The 15,096-nt window shown below is 49.3% G+C and overlaps 2 protein-coding genes across 2 annotated transcripts in view; both read left to right on the top strand.

Moving 5' to 3' along the window:
• Positions 1-2,396: 2,396 nt before the first annotated feature.
• DPF2 (D4, zinc and double PHD fingers family 2) overlaps positions 2,397-15,096 on the top strand; it is a 14,424-nt gene continuing 1,724 nt past the window's right edge. Inside the window, exons 1-10 of the mRNA XM_006901446.1 lie at positions 2,397-2,556; positions 7,930-8,090; positions 8,484-8,591; positions 8,833-8,996; positions 9,854-9,946; positions 10,079-10,157; positions 11,559-11,696; positions 11,831-11,959; positions 12,385-12,497; positions 13,445-13,526. Coding sequence (XP_006901508.1) covers positions 2,417-2,556; positions 7,930-8,090; positions 8,484-8,591; positions 8,833-8,996; positions 9,854-9,946; positions 10,079-10,157; positions 11,559-11,696; positions 11,831-11,959; positions 12,385-12,497; positions 13,445-13,526 — 1,207 coding nt within the window. The 5' untranslated portion in view covers positions 2,397-2,416. The remainder of the gene's footprint in view (positions 2,557-7,929; positions 8,091-8,483; positions 8,592-8,832; positions 8,997-9,853; positions 9,947-10,078; positions 10,158-11,558; positions 11,697-11,830; positions 11,960-12,384; positions 12,498-13,444; positions 13,527-15,096) is intronic.
• Positions 2,611-3,170, top strand: LOC102872683 (collagen alpha-1(I) chain-like; the record flags this gene model as incomplete). Its single annotated transcript, XM_006901520.1, has 2 exons — positions 2,611-2,904; positions 2,949-3,170. Coding segments are annotated over 2 exons (516 nt in total), but the record flags the coding sequence as incomplete, so codon positions are not given.

Raw genomic sequence — 15,096 nt, 5'->3', positions numbered from 1 at the left:
ATGGGTGTGTCAGAGGCGGTGCAGTTGGCGCAGGATAGAGCAGGGTTTAGGGCTGTTGTGCATAGGGTCGCTATGAGTCGGAAACGACTCGATGGCACATAACAACAACAACCTCATTATCTAAGATCAATTCTTCCCATGGCAGTTGCTGAACCTACGCTTCATTTTAAGACCCTAAAGTTAAAAGGTTTTGTGTGTGAGACAAAAAAAAAATTTCAAATGGACTCACTTTAGATAATTCCATTTTGTTGGTAACATCCAAAGCCTCATAGTCAGGAATAAGTAAAATATAAGTCTTCTTCTCTCCATCAGGCCTAATCAAGGTGTTGACCTTGGCCACATCAATGTCATAGAGTTTCTCTACAGCTTATTTGCTTTAGTGCTTTTTGGCCTTGACATTCACAGCGAGCACAAGTGTGTTGTTATCTTCTATCTTCTTCATGGCTGACTCAGTAGTCAGGGGAAACTTGATGATGGCATAGTGGTCAAACTTATTTCTCCTGGGGACACTCTTCTAGGGGTCTTTGGGCTCAGCATCTTAGGCCACCTGAAGGTGGGCGACATGCGGATTTTCTTTTTTTGTGTCTGTGGATGCCCTTCAGGAAGACACCTTCTTGGCCTTTAATGCCTTTGCTTTGGCTTCAGTTTTGGGAGGTGAGGGGCTTTCCTCCTTGCCATCTTCATCGAAAGGCAGAACAAAAAATTTGGAATGCTGAAACCTCTGGGCTTTAGTTGCTTAAATTAGTTGTCAAATACTTTTAAAAGTATTGTTTTCCTCTATGTTTTTGTTTTAAGTTTGCATTCGGTAGGAGGATTGAACTTGAACCAGGTGCCTGTCTCTCCTTAACTTTTACCTTTGACTGTGGGAGCTAAGAAGAGGTTTCCCACAACTCCTTGGGTTTCATTTATATCCATCTCTGCTCTAACTAACAGCATTCCTCCAGATAATTAGCATCAATCACCCTAGCCAATAGTTGTTGTGCTCTGTGTTGTCAAGGATTTATTTTCAAGATAGCTTTCCTAGCCACTGATTTTGACTTTGCCACATGGATGGGTGGGATCATACAAATATGGGGTGTTAATCTATCCACAAAGGGACTGACTAGTTTCATCATCACCTATAGAATTCCCACTGCTGTTGCCAACATTTTGTCTTCTCTGATTTGGGATTGAGAGGGATTCTGGTGGCTCAGTACTAAGGTGTTGTGCTGTCAACTCAAAGGCACGTGGTTCAAATCTATCTTCTGCCCTGCAGAAGCAAGATGGGCAATCTCTTCCTGTGCCATTTACTGTCTCTGAAAACCCGCTAGAGCACCAGCTATGGTCTTCTAGCATACAACAGCAACAACAACATCTTGGTTGAAGCCAGAAGGACCCAGAGGAGGAACCATCGTACCTCTTGGGTCTGTATGCTGAGCAAATCATTTGAGAATCTGAACTCTATGAAAAAGAATGTGACATCAGAATTGGAGGAAGACTCAACAGTCTGCTTTATGCAGATGACACCGTTTTGCTTGCTGAAAGTAAAGAGGACCTGAAGCACTTTGCTGCAGAAGAGCAAGAACTACAGCTTTCAATACGGATTGCATCTCAACATCAAAAAGACCAAAATCTTCACCACTCAACCAATAGGCAACATCATGATAGATGGAGAAAAGATCGAAACTGTCAGTGATTTCATCTTACTTGAATTTACACTTAAACATCCTTGGTGCCAAGGACTAAGGAGTTCAGACTTGTTGCACTGGGAAAGTCTGTTGTCAGGGACCTCTGCAAAGTCCTGAAGAGCAATGACGTCTGTTTGAAGACCAAACAGCACCTGATTCAAACCAAAAATCCTTTAAATCACGTGCTATGCTTCTGAGAGCTGCGCAGTAAGTAAGGAAGACGGAAGAATTGTTGTCTTCAAGTTAATGTTGTTGGAGGAGAGTACTGAATATTCCATGAGCTGACTAAAGAACAATTATGTCTTGGGGAAAAAAAAATGCTGCCAGACTGGTCCTTGGAAGTATGGATGGCAAAGCTTTGTCTCAGATACTTTGGATACGTTGTTAGGAGGGGGGATTCCTTGGAAAGAGACATCATGCTTGAAAAGGTCAGCAGCGAAGGAGAGGTGAACTGACAAAGCGACTACAGTAATGAGCTCTGGTATGTCAGAGATAACAAAGGTAGCACAGGTTAGGAAATGGTTCAGATTTGTTGTTCTTAGGGTCACTATGAGTCGTACTTGACTCCACCCCACCTAGTAACAATATACTGGTTGGGGCCAATCCTACCTGTCTCCAGCGGCTGGTGCTACTGTAAGAGACGGGATTAGAACCCAGGCACTTGCACGCGTCTGCGCGTCGGACCGCGGCTTGGCTGCAGAGCCCCGCGGAGGTGGTTTTCCTGTGCTGGCTCTCGGGCGCGCGCCCGCATGGCGCCTGCGCAGAAAGACGTGGGACAAGCGCGCCCCGGGGCGGTCCCGGCGCATGCGCGCTGCGGGCTCCGGGTCCTCCCGGCCCGAGGGAGAGGAGCAGGGAAGATGGCGGCCGTGGTGGAGAATGTCGTGAAGCTGTGAGTGGCCGTTTGTTTCTCTCGTGGCTCTGGGGGTCGTGGGAGGGCGGTGGGAGTGGGGGCGGTGCAGGAAGGGGACGAGCCAGAGGGGAAACCATGGCCGGAAAGGACAGGACGGCACTCCGAGCGGGGAGGGCAACAGGAGACTGCGGGGGAGACCTTGCGCTTCTTTGGAAACTTGTGGAGGCCCCGAGCGGACAAGCGGGAGCCCCTGACGGACAGCTGACCGGGGAGGCTGGTGGCCCGAGTGTCCCCTCTGGCCCGTCGGCACCCCGAGTAGGACGCCCTTGTCACCCAGGGATCCCCTCCGAGGCGCCCCGCCGGGCCGACTGTCCCCGGGAGCAACAGGCTCGGAGCCCGGGGGGACAGGGGGTGTCGCCGTGCGCCCCCAGCCCCGCACGTCGAGGGGCGCGGTGGCGGGGTCACGGGGTTTCCAGCGTCCTGGGGACGACCGTGTGGGGAGCAGCGGGCCTTTGTGCCGGCCCGGGAATGACCGGAAGCGGTCCCGGTCCGCGCAGCCTGAAGGACAGTCCGGCTCCGGGTCCCCGGTCCTGGAAGACAGCGGGATGGGGGCACAGTGCAAGCTGTGGGGGGCTGGGGGCTGCTGGCTCTGAGTTTAAAGGCGCTTTATTTAGTACTGGGTTTGACCGCAGCAGGGAGATCCGAATGAGTTTAGGAAAGGCGCAGTGCCTCGCGGGGCGGGGGTCGTTGAGTGCCCGTCCACTCCCTGCCCACCCACGGTGGCCCCGGCTGTCACTGTCACACCGATCAGGAGCGATGATCCTGCAGGCTGCCAGGCCTTTTCTTCCGCGGAGCCTGTCAACCATGCAACCCTTTTCCCTTAGGGCTTAACCATTTGCGCCACCACGCCTCCCTGGAGAACCTCTTATTGGACAGGAAGGAATGTTAGGAAGCAGCTGTCAAGCCCGGGCTTTGGGATTTTGACTGGGTGGAAAGGTGCACTTTTGAGACCTTATTCTTTAAGGATCTCACAGCTTCTCATCCGCCTCGAGCCCTGTTCTTCCCAAGAGCCTTTTATGAAGCATATTGCTTCTCCCCCCCTGCCTGGAGCCTTTTCTTTGAGAAAGCTTTCCCACTTCCATTAAGCTAAGTGGCTTCTCCTCTTGTGGTTCTTTTTTTTTCATCCCCCTTTTAATTTGCTTTCTGCTCTATTCTGCTGCCTCTCTCAGCCACCCCTCCTCCCAGCACCATTATCTGTCTCTCTGATCTGCCCACTCCAGTTTCCCCTCTCTCTGCTCTCTCCTCAGACTGGCATTTTCCTCAATTTAGAAATGATGTTGTTGATCTTACCTCTTAATGGAGTTATCCGTCCTGGCTAGGATGTTGTGTTTTTGTTGCTCTGGCCTTCCCCTGTTTAACTCTCAGTTTCATGCTTAATAATAATTATTATTATTCACCCTGCTCTTCTAGGGAATCTTTCTGTACTGGAGAAATGTCAGGTTTGCCAAGGTTTTGAGTAATACGTCAGGAAGGTTTGGATACTTCAAGTATTTCTTCAGGGAAATAGGTAGTTGGTAAAATAGTGGTTTGCCTACTTAAAATAGGATATGACTTCTAATTTGTCTTTAAAGAGCTCTGGAGATTGAAGGTGACAAATGCCATTAATGAGAGTACCAATAACAAGAAACCAGGTGTCTCTTCCTCAGTCTAACTTCAGAGGACCACGGCTAACACATTCCAGGCAGAGTTTTCTCCTTAACAAGGCGCCGCCTCTCTGCCTGTGCCTTCTCACCAACTTCTCTTCTGGTGCTTCTCTTGATTATGACTCACCTGTTTTCCGACACCTGAAGCTGTCCATTGAGGTCAGGGAATTTGCATCTTGTACTGGGTGAATTCTATTTGTCAAGTCTCTATGTCTCCCAAATGTGATATCAGAAGTAAAACAATCTTTAAGGGTTTGTAAAAAAGTCATTGTCAAGTCAATTCCAACTCGTGACAGCCCTTTAGGACAGACTAGAGCTGCCCCCGAAGGGTTTCTACAGCTGTAAATCTTTACATCCGTCTTCCATGGAGTCACTTTTTGAAATGCCACTCAACCCCCGAGAGCATTTACAGAACACCTCTCATCCATTCTCCCCTAAACTGCTTCCAACCTTCTTGTTCTTGGCTTGGCAGCAGGCTTCAAAACTATTCATTCTGGTTTGTTCATAGCCAGTAACACCAGGACAGACCAAATTTATAAAATGTGAGTGATGAGATGATGACTGAGTGGGAAAATTTACAAGCGGGTGCCCTGGTAGATACCTAATCTCCCTCTGAGAAAACAAGGGCAATGTATTCATCGCATAGCAACCAAATCTCTTGACTGGCAGAGTAAGAAACAGTGGTCCCCTGCTCAGAGATGACGAGTGGACCATGCTGGCTTGAATGTGTGTTGCTCTCCCCAATCCTGGGACTCTTCCAGCCGTCTGCATCAGGCTCCTGAAAGGGTTCATTACTTGCAGGTCTTCCATTCTAGGGAGCCACTCCATCATTTTCTCCATTCTGGTTATCTTCCAACACGCCTGCCTTTTACAGATTCATAGCTGTTCTGAGTCTTCTTCTTTGACCATACACCTGAACTGGTTTGAGCCAGTTTCAAGCTCTGTTTACAACTCAGCAAGTCTAGCCCTTCTTGCATTTGGCTTTCAAGTGTCACTATCGGTTCCCATCAGCAGAAACAAAGGAGCTGCTGCACTCAGACTTGTTTATCCAATTTTCCTCAGCGGAGTGCGGACAAGGCTGCCTCCTAAAGGCGAGCAAATGTGAGCCTCTGCCGTCTGCACTCTCCAACACAGGATTTGTTCCTGCCTCAAATTACAGTAATTACCGCTCATTGAATCAAGCCAGTCTGTACCTCTGTTGCTGCTGCCTCTGCGTGTGGTGTGTCTTTTTCAGGTGCTGGAAGCAACACACTAAGCTGTGCTGTCTCCTGCAGCAACTCCATGAAAGTCTCTTTTGATTCCAGAACAGTTTGTTGAAGTAGTTCAAGTTGTGAACATTAACAGCAGAGACTTACGCTGTCAAGTTCTGGTGAATGTCTCCCTAAGCAGAAAATTGTGTTGTGGCGGAGCCTATCTAATCCAAACACTTTAAGCTAGAGAAAAAGAGCCTGAAGTCCACTTGAGTCAACTTGGGTCCACTCTTAAGTGGTATCTTGTCGCCAGACTAAGTCAGGTCCAAGTACCAGACACCTACAGGAGTCCTGGGTACAGCTGGAAATGAATCCACCTTTGCCTTTGGTTTATTTTACTCTTAATCAAATGTGAATATGAATGGTTATAGGTGTTTTAAGTTCTAATACCAAAATACTGGATAAACCCTGAAGTGTGAGAACACGATTGCTTCCCTGTACATGTTTCTTACAGCCAGATAAAGCCTAGTGTTGTATAGTTTTGCAGCCTGTAAAGCACTTACAGATTTGCACTTGGTTCAGATTTCAAGCTATTCAAGTGAAACCTTTTAAATCCAAGAAGCTTCTTTACTTTTTAATTCAGAGGTGTAGGGATGGAGAAAGGTCTGGGATGGGCCTTCAAGCAAGCCAGCCTCCTGCATGTCATGGCTTGAGGAGAAAGTTGAATGATGTGCAGTTGCTTCCTCTGACTAAGATCAGCATCAAGAATTTATTAGAAGTTGACTAAATACCCAGTTCAAGATTCCAGGCTTCTAATAAGGTATCAAGGTGGAAGTACCTATGTCACTTGATTTTCCTCTTTGGAGATCTGCAGTCTCTTATCTCCTCACCACCACCTCCACCCCCTCCATAGTTATAAGAAACACAACCCTATAACATTTCTCAAAACTTTATTCTTAGGGAGCTCTGGTGGTCTAGTGGCAAGAAGGTGCATTGCAATCCCAAAGGTGCACGGTTCGAATCCACCAGATGCTCTGCTGGAGAAGGAGGGGAAATCTCCTTCTGTACCAGTCAGATCCAATTTGATGGCGCACACACACACAAGTAATTTTTTAAAAAAACCAAAAAACCCACTTTATTCTTTTTTTCCTATTTATTTTGGGTATTTTACCATTTCAGGATATGAAGGGTTTCCTTTTATTTGTACATAAGCAGAATTTCATTGTAGAGATAAATTATAATTAGCCAAAGTCCCCAATGCTAGGTTGAAATTTCAACATTTGTAAGAAGGGGCTAACAATCTCATAAAAGAATAGGCAGACTGCTCCTTCAGAGAGGGAGTGATGGACTGCACCTCACGTACTTTAAACATGTAATCACGAGGGACCGTGGAGGATTCATGCTTGGGAACAGTGTCTGCAAGAAAGGGAAGACTCTCAGCTCAGTGGACTAGTGAGGAACACAACGAGGGTGACCGCACCGATGGCCTGGAGCACGGAGAGCGTGACTATAGTGAGGGGCTAGAGGAGCATGGAGAGGGTGACCGCACTGATGGGCTGGAGCACAGAGAGGGTGGCCGCACTGATGGGCTAGAGCACAGCACAGAGAGGGTGACTATAGTGAGGGGCTAGAGGAGCACAGAGGGTGACCGTAGTGAGAATTTAGAGCACAGCTCAGTGAGGGTGAGTGTAGGTGAGAGATTGGAGCACAGCACAGCAAGGTTGACTGCATTTAGAAGTTGGAACACAGCACAGTGAGGGTGACTGCAGTGAGAGGTTGGCGCTTGGAGAGAGTGACTGCAGTGGTGGGCTGGAGCACGGTGAGGGTGACTGCTGTGATGGGCTGGAGCACGGTGAGGGTGACTGCTGTGATGGGCTGGAGCACGGTGAGGGTGACTGCTGTGATGGGCTGGAGCACGGTGAGGGTGACTGCTGTGATGGGCTGGAGCACGGTGAGTGTGGCTGCAGTGAGAGTTTGGAGCACAGCACAGTGATGGTGATCACAGTAATGGGTCAGAGTATGGCAAGGGTGACACAGTGATTCTGAGGGTGACGAGGGTTCAAGCACAGTGATAGTTCAGAACCTGTCATGTTTCCTTTCTGTTGTAAGTGGGATAGGTAGAGTCAGAAGTGACTCGACAGAACCTAACAGAAGCAGTAGCAACATCTGCTTCCTCTCCTGTGAGCATTGAGAATGATAACTAGCACAAGGCTGGGTCCAGAAGAAGCATCACAGAATGAACATTCATTTCTTTCTCTATGGATTCAGATTTCCTTCTGATTAGATGCATGATGAAATTGTATGTTCTAGACTGTAACTTATTTATAAAGTGTGCTTCCTTTTGATGGCCTAGTGGAAAGGCTTAGTGTCCCATGAGGCAGAAATGAAGGCAAATAACTGATGATACAGTCTTCTAGCCCCTCGAGCCTTTTAGAGAGCAGATGGTAAGGGAGAGGAATAGGTCACCACACCCCCCTCACCACACACAGCCCTCTCTCTGATCTGTGTCTTTCCTGCAGCCTCGGGGAGCAGTATTACAAAGATGCCATGGAACAGTGCCACAATTACAATGCCCGCCTTTGTGCTGAGCGTAGCGTACGCCTGCCTTTCTTGGACTCACAGACTGGAGTAGCACAGAGCAACTGCTATATCTGGATGGAAAAGCGACACCGGGGTCCAGGTGAGGGGCCAGATTTGGGAGAAGCAGGCTCAGGTGCACATGGAAGAAGGGCCTCCTCAACATAGGTAATGAACCAGCAAGGTTGTCTCCCTCCTGCCTTCCACCTTTGATGAGTATGGTCTTTTCAGGATTGGAAGCCCAGGAACAATAAGTAGATAGATGCAGCTAGAATCTGCTTATGCCATACTAAGTTTATTGCTGGACTTGAAGCCAGGTTGCTTGAGCCTACATCCATTTCTCTTTTCCATAAACTGCCCTCTCCTGTCCCAGACCCTCACTGTCCGGATTCCTCCCTTAGGCTGCACTCACGGTGGGGGCCTGCCAGTCTGGATAGTGTTTCAGTGCTTTTTTCAAAGCTTTAGTTGGTGCTTGACTTATCTTTCTTCCTCACAGGGTTGGCCTCTGGGCAGCTGTACTCCTACCCTGCCCGACGCTGGAGGAAAAAGCGACGAGCCCACCCGCCAGAAGATCCTCGACTCTCCTTCCCATCCATTAAACCAGGTGAGGCCCACCCCTCCCTGCTGCATGTTCCAGGCCCTGTGCTGCATCAGGAAGGTCCTGACGTGAAGTAGATGTGATTCCTTCCTTTAAATAACTCAGTGGAGTAGAGAGGCAGACAGATAATGTTGCTGTGACCTGGGGTCTTTGTGTGGTGGGCCTCTGGCTAGCCCAGCACTATGCAGATCCCGGGCGGTCTGCTCTCAGCCCTGCTAAGCCTCGCTCTTCATGCCCTGGCTTGTAGACACAGACCAGACCCTGAAGAAGGAAGGCCTTATCTCTCAGGATGGCAGCAGTTTAGAGGCTCTCCTGCGCACTGACCCTCTGGAGAAGCGAGGTGCCCCAGATCCCCGAGTTGATGATGATAGTCTGGGCGAGTTTCCTGTGACCAACAGTCGGGCTCGGAAGGTACACAAGCTTCATGTTTGTAGTGCAGGGAACAGAGGTGGGTGCAGCCTCCTCTTTATGAGGGGCTGCTCAGTAATTAAATCTGGAGCAGAAGCCGGGGGCCAGTGGCATGGTTCCTAGGGGACTGTCCTGCTGTGGGTCCCAGTGGGCACTGGAACTGACTAGCTTCTCTCTCCATGGCCTTCCCTCTTACTTGCTGTGCTCCGTGACAGGCTGTCACTTTTTCATCCTTTTTTTTTTTTTTAATTATTTTTGTGTGCATGTACCGTCAAATCAGATCTGACTGGCACAGGAGGAGATTGTCCCTCCTTCCCCGGCAGAGCATCTGGTGGATTCGAACGGTGCGCCTCTGGGATTGTAGTTGCAATTCCTTGCCACTAGGCCACCAGAGCTCCCCCTCATTCATCCTTTTTTGTCCAAAAACTTTGTGGTGCCTGTGAGTGTCATTGCTTTATGAAGTAGGTACTCCACTCCAGGTGGGGAGATTAAAGCAGAGCATTTAGAACCTTGTCTCATGACCACACACAAACCAAGCAGTAAAGCTCTAATTAATGTACACCTAGGAGGGGTGCTGCCGGAAGGAGACCTGATTGCGCGCTGTGATGGTGCAGATACAGGAAGGTGATGTCTGCTTAGGCCTCAGGGAAATGATATGAAACATGGCATTTTTTGGTCTCTTGGATATAAAGTAGGGGACTATATAAAGTGAGGCTCAGAGCCTTAGTGGGGGGCTGAAGAGCAGTGGTGAGGATGGAGCAGGAGTTGGTGGAGGGCCAGGTGGCCTTGGCCGGGTCTGTTGTGGGGGGTCTTCTACGTGCACATTATTCCCATCTGTCTTATTCTTCCTGTCCACTTAGCGGATCCTAGAACCAGATGACTTCCTGGATGACCTTGATGATGAGGACTATGAAGAAGACACCCCAAAGCGTCGAGGCAAAGGCAAAGCCAAGGTCAGGGGCTAGGGGCTACCTGCAACCTGGGGCATTTTTTTTTTAAGTGAGATTAGCAGCCACAGGACAGATTAGCTGCTTGGCCTGGACATTTTAGGGAGAACTCTTTTTTTTTTTTGTTCTCCCTGGCAGGGTAAAGGTGTGAGCAGCGCCCGTAAGAAGCTGGATGCTGCCATCCTGGAGGACCGGGACAAGCCCTATGCCTGTGACAGTGAGTGCCTCACAGAGGAAGGACGCCTTGCCTTGGACTCGGCTCCTGCTCGGAACATGCAGTGGGGAGGGGTGTGGCCAGCCAAGCCTGGCTGCTTGTCCTGTTGCTCACTGAGACCCCTGGGGGGCCCTGCCTGTGCCACACGACGGGTGGGATGTGCATGCTGGTGTGAGCTTGCCGCTTCCCTCTGGCAGTGACTGCAGGAGCCAGGTTAGCCTCTTCTAGAGATGGCGTCCAGGTCTGCTGGCCCCAGTCAGTCCCGGGCCCCAGGGGTCCACACGGAGTTGTCCAATGTCTGTTTGCCCCCTACCTCACTGGCTCGCCCAGCTCTGTCCCTCCACCCTGGGGTCTCTCTCGTTTGCTCCACTTTCCTGCTGCTGCTGCTGCTCCTGTCTCAAGTTATCAAGACCTTCCTCTCACGACTTTTCTTTCTGTCTTTCAGATAGTTTCAAACAAAAGCATACCTCGAAAGCGCCCCAGAGAGGTAGCTCTCTCAGCTTTTCAGACTTGGGGTTTTTCCTGTCCCTCTCCCTCCTCCCTTTCCTCCTGCCTTTCTGCTTCTTGTGATGCTAGTTTTAAAATCTCTGGAAAGGAATGGCATGGGAATAGGAGTAGTGGAACATTGCTGCTCCTCCACTCTGCAAGGTCCTGACAGGTGGCTTTACCGCTGCCGTCTCCCACAAACTTATTTCATGGCCAGGTGGAGTCACACACGTGGGGTGTCTTCAGAAGCGTTACAGGAGTCTGATAAGAGCAGGTCCTTCTGCTCCCTTTCCACCCAGACAGAAGTCAGTGGATGTATCCACTGCCCCACCACCCCCTGCTTCCTCCTATCCTCTCTCCCCTCCCTTCCCTGCTGGCCCCGTGCCCTCCTCAGTATCACTGCCCAAGATTTTGGTAATTGGCCTTTCTTGCTGGTAATGGAGGCCGACAAGGCATTGATACAGGGTGTGCATGTTTCTTTGGGGACCTAATTCCCTGCCAGACTCGATTCATAGCTTCTTCCCAAGGAATCATCCCCACCCCTCCTTTCTCCACATCTGGGATAACGTGCACTTCCCATGTTTCCCAAGGATACAGAAACAGAGTCACTTCCTTATCTTTTCCTGCTAATTTGGAAGAATATAGACATTCCCTTTTCTTGACCCAGGCAAGTGGTGGGCCAGAGGGTAAGATCTCCCAAAAGTCCATGTGACGAGACCCTACTGTGGTTCCCATGGCACTGTATTCAGGAGGTAGAAGGGCCCCAAAGGTGGAGAGGCCTGGCACCCAGTGCTTCTGGCTAGGCCGTGGGAGCTGTCCCAGGACAGAGCTGATAGGGTGATGAGGGTGGTTGCCTCCCGCCTTGGCCAGCACACTCAGGTCCTAACACCTTTTTCTTGTTGCCTTCTCCCTGCTCAGTTTGTGGGAAACGTTACAAGAACCGGCCAGGCCTCAGTTACCACTATGCCCACTCCCATTTGGCTGAGGAGGAGGGTGAAGACAAGGAAGACTCTCAGCCTCCCACGCCTGTTTCCCAGAGGTCCGAGGAGCAGAAATGTAAGCTGAGGTGGAGAAGGTGGTAGGCATGCCGGGTGGGCCTGCTGAGGAAGCCCCTGCTGTAGGACGGTTGATGCACCCAGAGGCTCTGTAGGCATCATCCACGCTCTTCACTCTTCTCTGTCTCCCTGTAGCCAAGAAAGGCCCTGATGGATTGGCCCTCCCCAACAACTACTGTGACTTCTGCTTGGGGGACTCGAAGATCAACAAGAAGACCGGACAGCCTGAGGAGCTGGTGTCCTGTTCCGATTGTGGCCGCTCAGGTACCTCCGCCCACTCACACGTTGCTGATGGGCTCACACTCTCACCATCTTTCTCTCTGTGTGTGTATGTGAGAGAGAGAGGAGTAAGGGACAGGGGGTTAAGAGCCTCAATGAGGTGGATTGGCGTAGTAGCTGCAGCCATGGACGTGAACATAGCCAAATTCCAAGACGTTGCAAAACAGTTTTTGTTCAGTTGCATTGCATGTGGGGTAGCCACGAGTCAGGCTTGACCCAATTGATAGCGAACATCCGCAACAACAGTTTGCTTGCTTAATCGAAAATCCACTGGTGGCTTCAGGTGGCTGTCTCCTTGAATACTGCTCACCTTGATTCTTCTGGGTGAGAGAAGATGTTGGTGGAAGCTGTGGGTGCTGCTCTTCTCCTTTCCACTTCCAGCTGCCTGTTGCTCTCCCTTCCCCCAACAGGCCACCCGTCTTGCCTCCAGTTCACCCCCGTGATGATGGCAGCAGTGAAGACCTACCGCTGGCAGTGCATCGAGTGCAAGTGCTGCAACATCTGCGGCACCTCCGAGAATGACGTGCGTAGCCCATGGCCCCGCGGCTGCTCCTCGGCTTTGCTCTTCTTTCAGAGTGTGCTCTCCCCGGCCCCAAAACTATACTTTTTAAAAAGAGGAGCCAGGTCCTGCCTGCACCTCCCCTTCCCAGCAGGGCTGTTGAGCCCTGGCGCGGGCATGTGTACCTGACGGTGCTACACACTCATAGATGCTAAGAACATTGGAGACAGTCAAGGTCCCAGGTCCCAGGAACTTACATTCTTTTGGGAACCAGCAATATGTGGTAAAATGAAGGCAGTTTTTCTGAGTGCTGTTAGGAAGATGAAGCCAGTATGGGGTAGAGAGAACTAGATAGCTAATTGAGATTTGAGGGTCAGTGTTGGCTTTTTTGAGGAGATGATATTCATGCTGAGATTTGGATGATTCAAAGGAGCTAGTTAAAACAGCTTTTAAGGGGAGCTCTGGTGGCCTAGTGGCAAGAAGTTGTACTGCAGTCCCAGAGGTAGACGGTTCAAATCCACCAGATGCTCTGCCGGAGAAGGAGGGACAATTTCCTCCTGTACCTGTCAGCTCCGATTTGATAGTACATGCACAAAAAAATAATAAAAATTTGAAAAAAAACCCCACAACAGCTTTTAAGGTAAAGCATTCCCACGGAAGGAGCCATAGGTGCACAGAATAGAGTGCAGGAGACACACAGAAGCCATGAGATGAATGGAGGCTAGTGTGATCTAGGTGAGAGGTGACGACAGTGTGGTCTGGAGTGGAAGAGGACAGCAGCAGTCTCCTACGTGTCTCTCTTCCTTCATCTTACCTTCCTCTACCTGCCCAGTGTCTCAGAGCTCTTGTTCCTACCTAACCCCATGCTCTCGACATCCTTTGTCCTCTGGCACCCTCACGCCCCGCACTCTTGATGCCCCGGTACCCTGAGACACAGCATTTGTTCAGAACCCCCCTTCTTGCCTTCCCAGGACCAGCTGCTCTTCTGTGATGACTGTGACCGTGGCTACCACATGTACTGTCTCACACCGTCCATGTCCGAGCCTCCTGAAGGTACGTGGCCCAGATCATTTACCCAGAGCAGTGATATTATTAGTAATACAGCAAGTCATCCATAATATATGTCCTTTATATTACCAGTTATTTATTTTTCAAAATTAGAGAAAAAAAGACTTGGTCTTGCCTCAATTCGGTATACTCTTCCAGCATCTCAGCTGGAGACATTTACACATTATCCCTCGATGTATTTACAGTCTGAGAAAACAGACATTAAGCAAAGAGCACTTGTGCAGAAGGACATACGCAGCAGTGGCTCTGGCCCAGCAGGGATTACAAGGAGGGCCGGGGTCGGGCTACGTTTCTCTTGTACGTGAGATTGCTGTGAGTTGGAGCCAGCTCGGTGCCTCCTGACAATCCAGGAAGCTCAGTAGCATGGCTGAGATGAAGCTTTCCTGTCAGCTCTTTGTTGATTGTTTTTTTTTCTTTTTCTAATTATTATTAATTTTAATGAAAATTTACGGAGATTTTGGATTTCCATTCATTCACTGTTGCATGTGTCAGCTCTTTGAATCTGACAGATTAGAGCAGGTATTTCCTCTGTCCTCTAGAGGGGACTTGAAATTGGAGATTGCATGAACCACTCCTCGTCAGTGGACTGTTCCACATAGCTCTGAAGGTCTGAGAAAAACTGAATCAAGTCCTCCAGAATTATGTACAAATACACATATGTGTAGTTATGTTTCTGTTATTGAGCTTGTATCTCAGAAGACACATGGAAGATTCTCCCCATAGTAAATGTTAATAAAGAACGACCTGTTTTTCTTTGGAAACTGTTGTTGTTGTTCAGTGCCATTGAGCTGACAATGACTTAGTAACCCTGTGAACAATAAGCCTGAACCTTGTCCTGTCTTGTACTGTCCTCAAGATCTCTGTCATGCTCAATCCCATGATGGCAGTCAGTGTGTCACTGCCTTGCTGATTGTCCTCTGTGAAACCAGAAGCTCAACTCTGCTAGTAATAGCTTGGAAATTCATGGTTCACCTCCTGGTCTTATCAGTCAGCGTTGCTGTGGCCCCTCACTGGTGATCAGGAGCCCGCTCATCTGCTGCTGCTGCTGACAGAGCCCTGTTGTTGTTGAATACTGTTGAGTCGGAACCAATCTGTAGCTCACACTCCAGTGGATTTTCAGAGGCAGTTAATTGTACAAGAGGAGATTGACCGCCAAAGCTTATGTTAACCCTTCACGGTCTTTATGCTTTCCTGTGGGGCCAGGAGAGCAAAGTCTGACCTCCTGTCTTCTTGCATCTTGAGGTGGGCACATTGAATGATTACATAGACTGGCCCTGCTCCCAGCCATTGTGATTTAAAAGGACTGAGAGGGCCTGGGCATCTCTAGTCTGAACGTGTCCTACAGGTGACTGGCAGCTGTTTTCTTTTCCTTTGATAAGTATTTTTTAAATGATACTTATGCTCTGCATGACCTCTTTTTTTTTCTATAATTATATTTTATTTTCATAAACATTTACAGAGATTTTGGGCTTGCACTCATTCATTGTTGCACTATTCTCTCTACCCTCCTCCCAGTTTGTTCTTGTCCAAATGCCACAGTGCTTGTCAAAGTCAG

This window comes from Elephantulus edwardii, unplaced genomic scaffold (assembly GCF_000299155.1).
Source record: "Elephantulus edwardii isolate Elephantulus edwardi_28Jun2011 unplaced genomic scaffold, EleEdw1.0 scaffold00328, whole genome shotgun sequence".
Classification (NCBI taxonomy): Eukaryota; Metazoa; Chordata; class Mammalia; order Macroscelidea; family Macroscelididae; genus Elephantulus; species Elephantulus edwardii.
The sequence above is the reverse complement of the archived record's forward strand: the minus strand, read 5'-3'. Positions and strand labels throughout refer to the sequence as shown.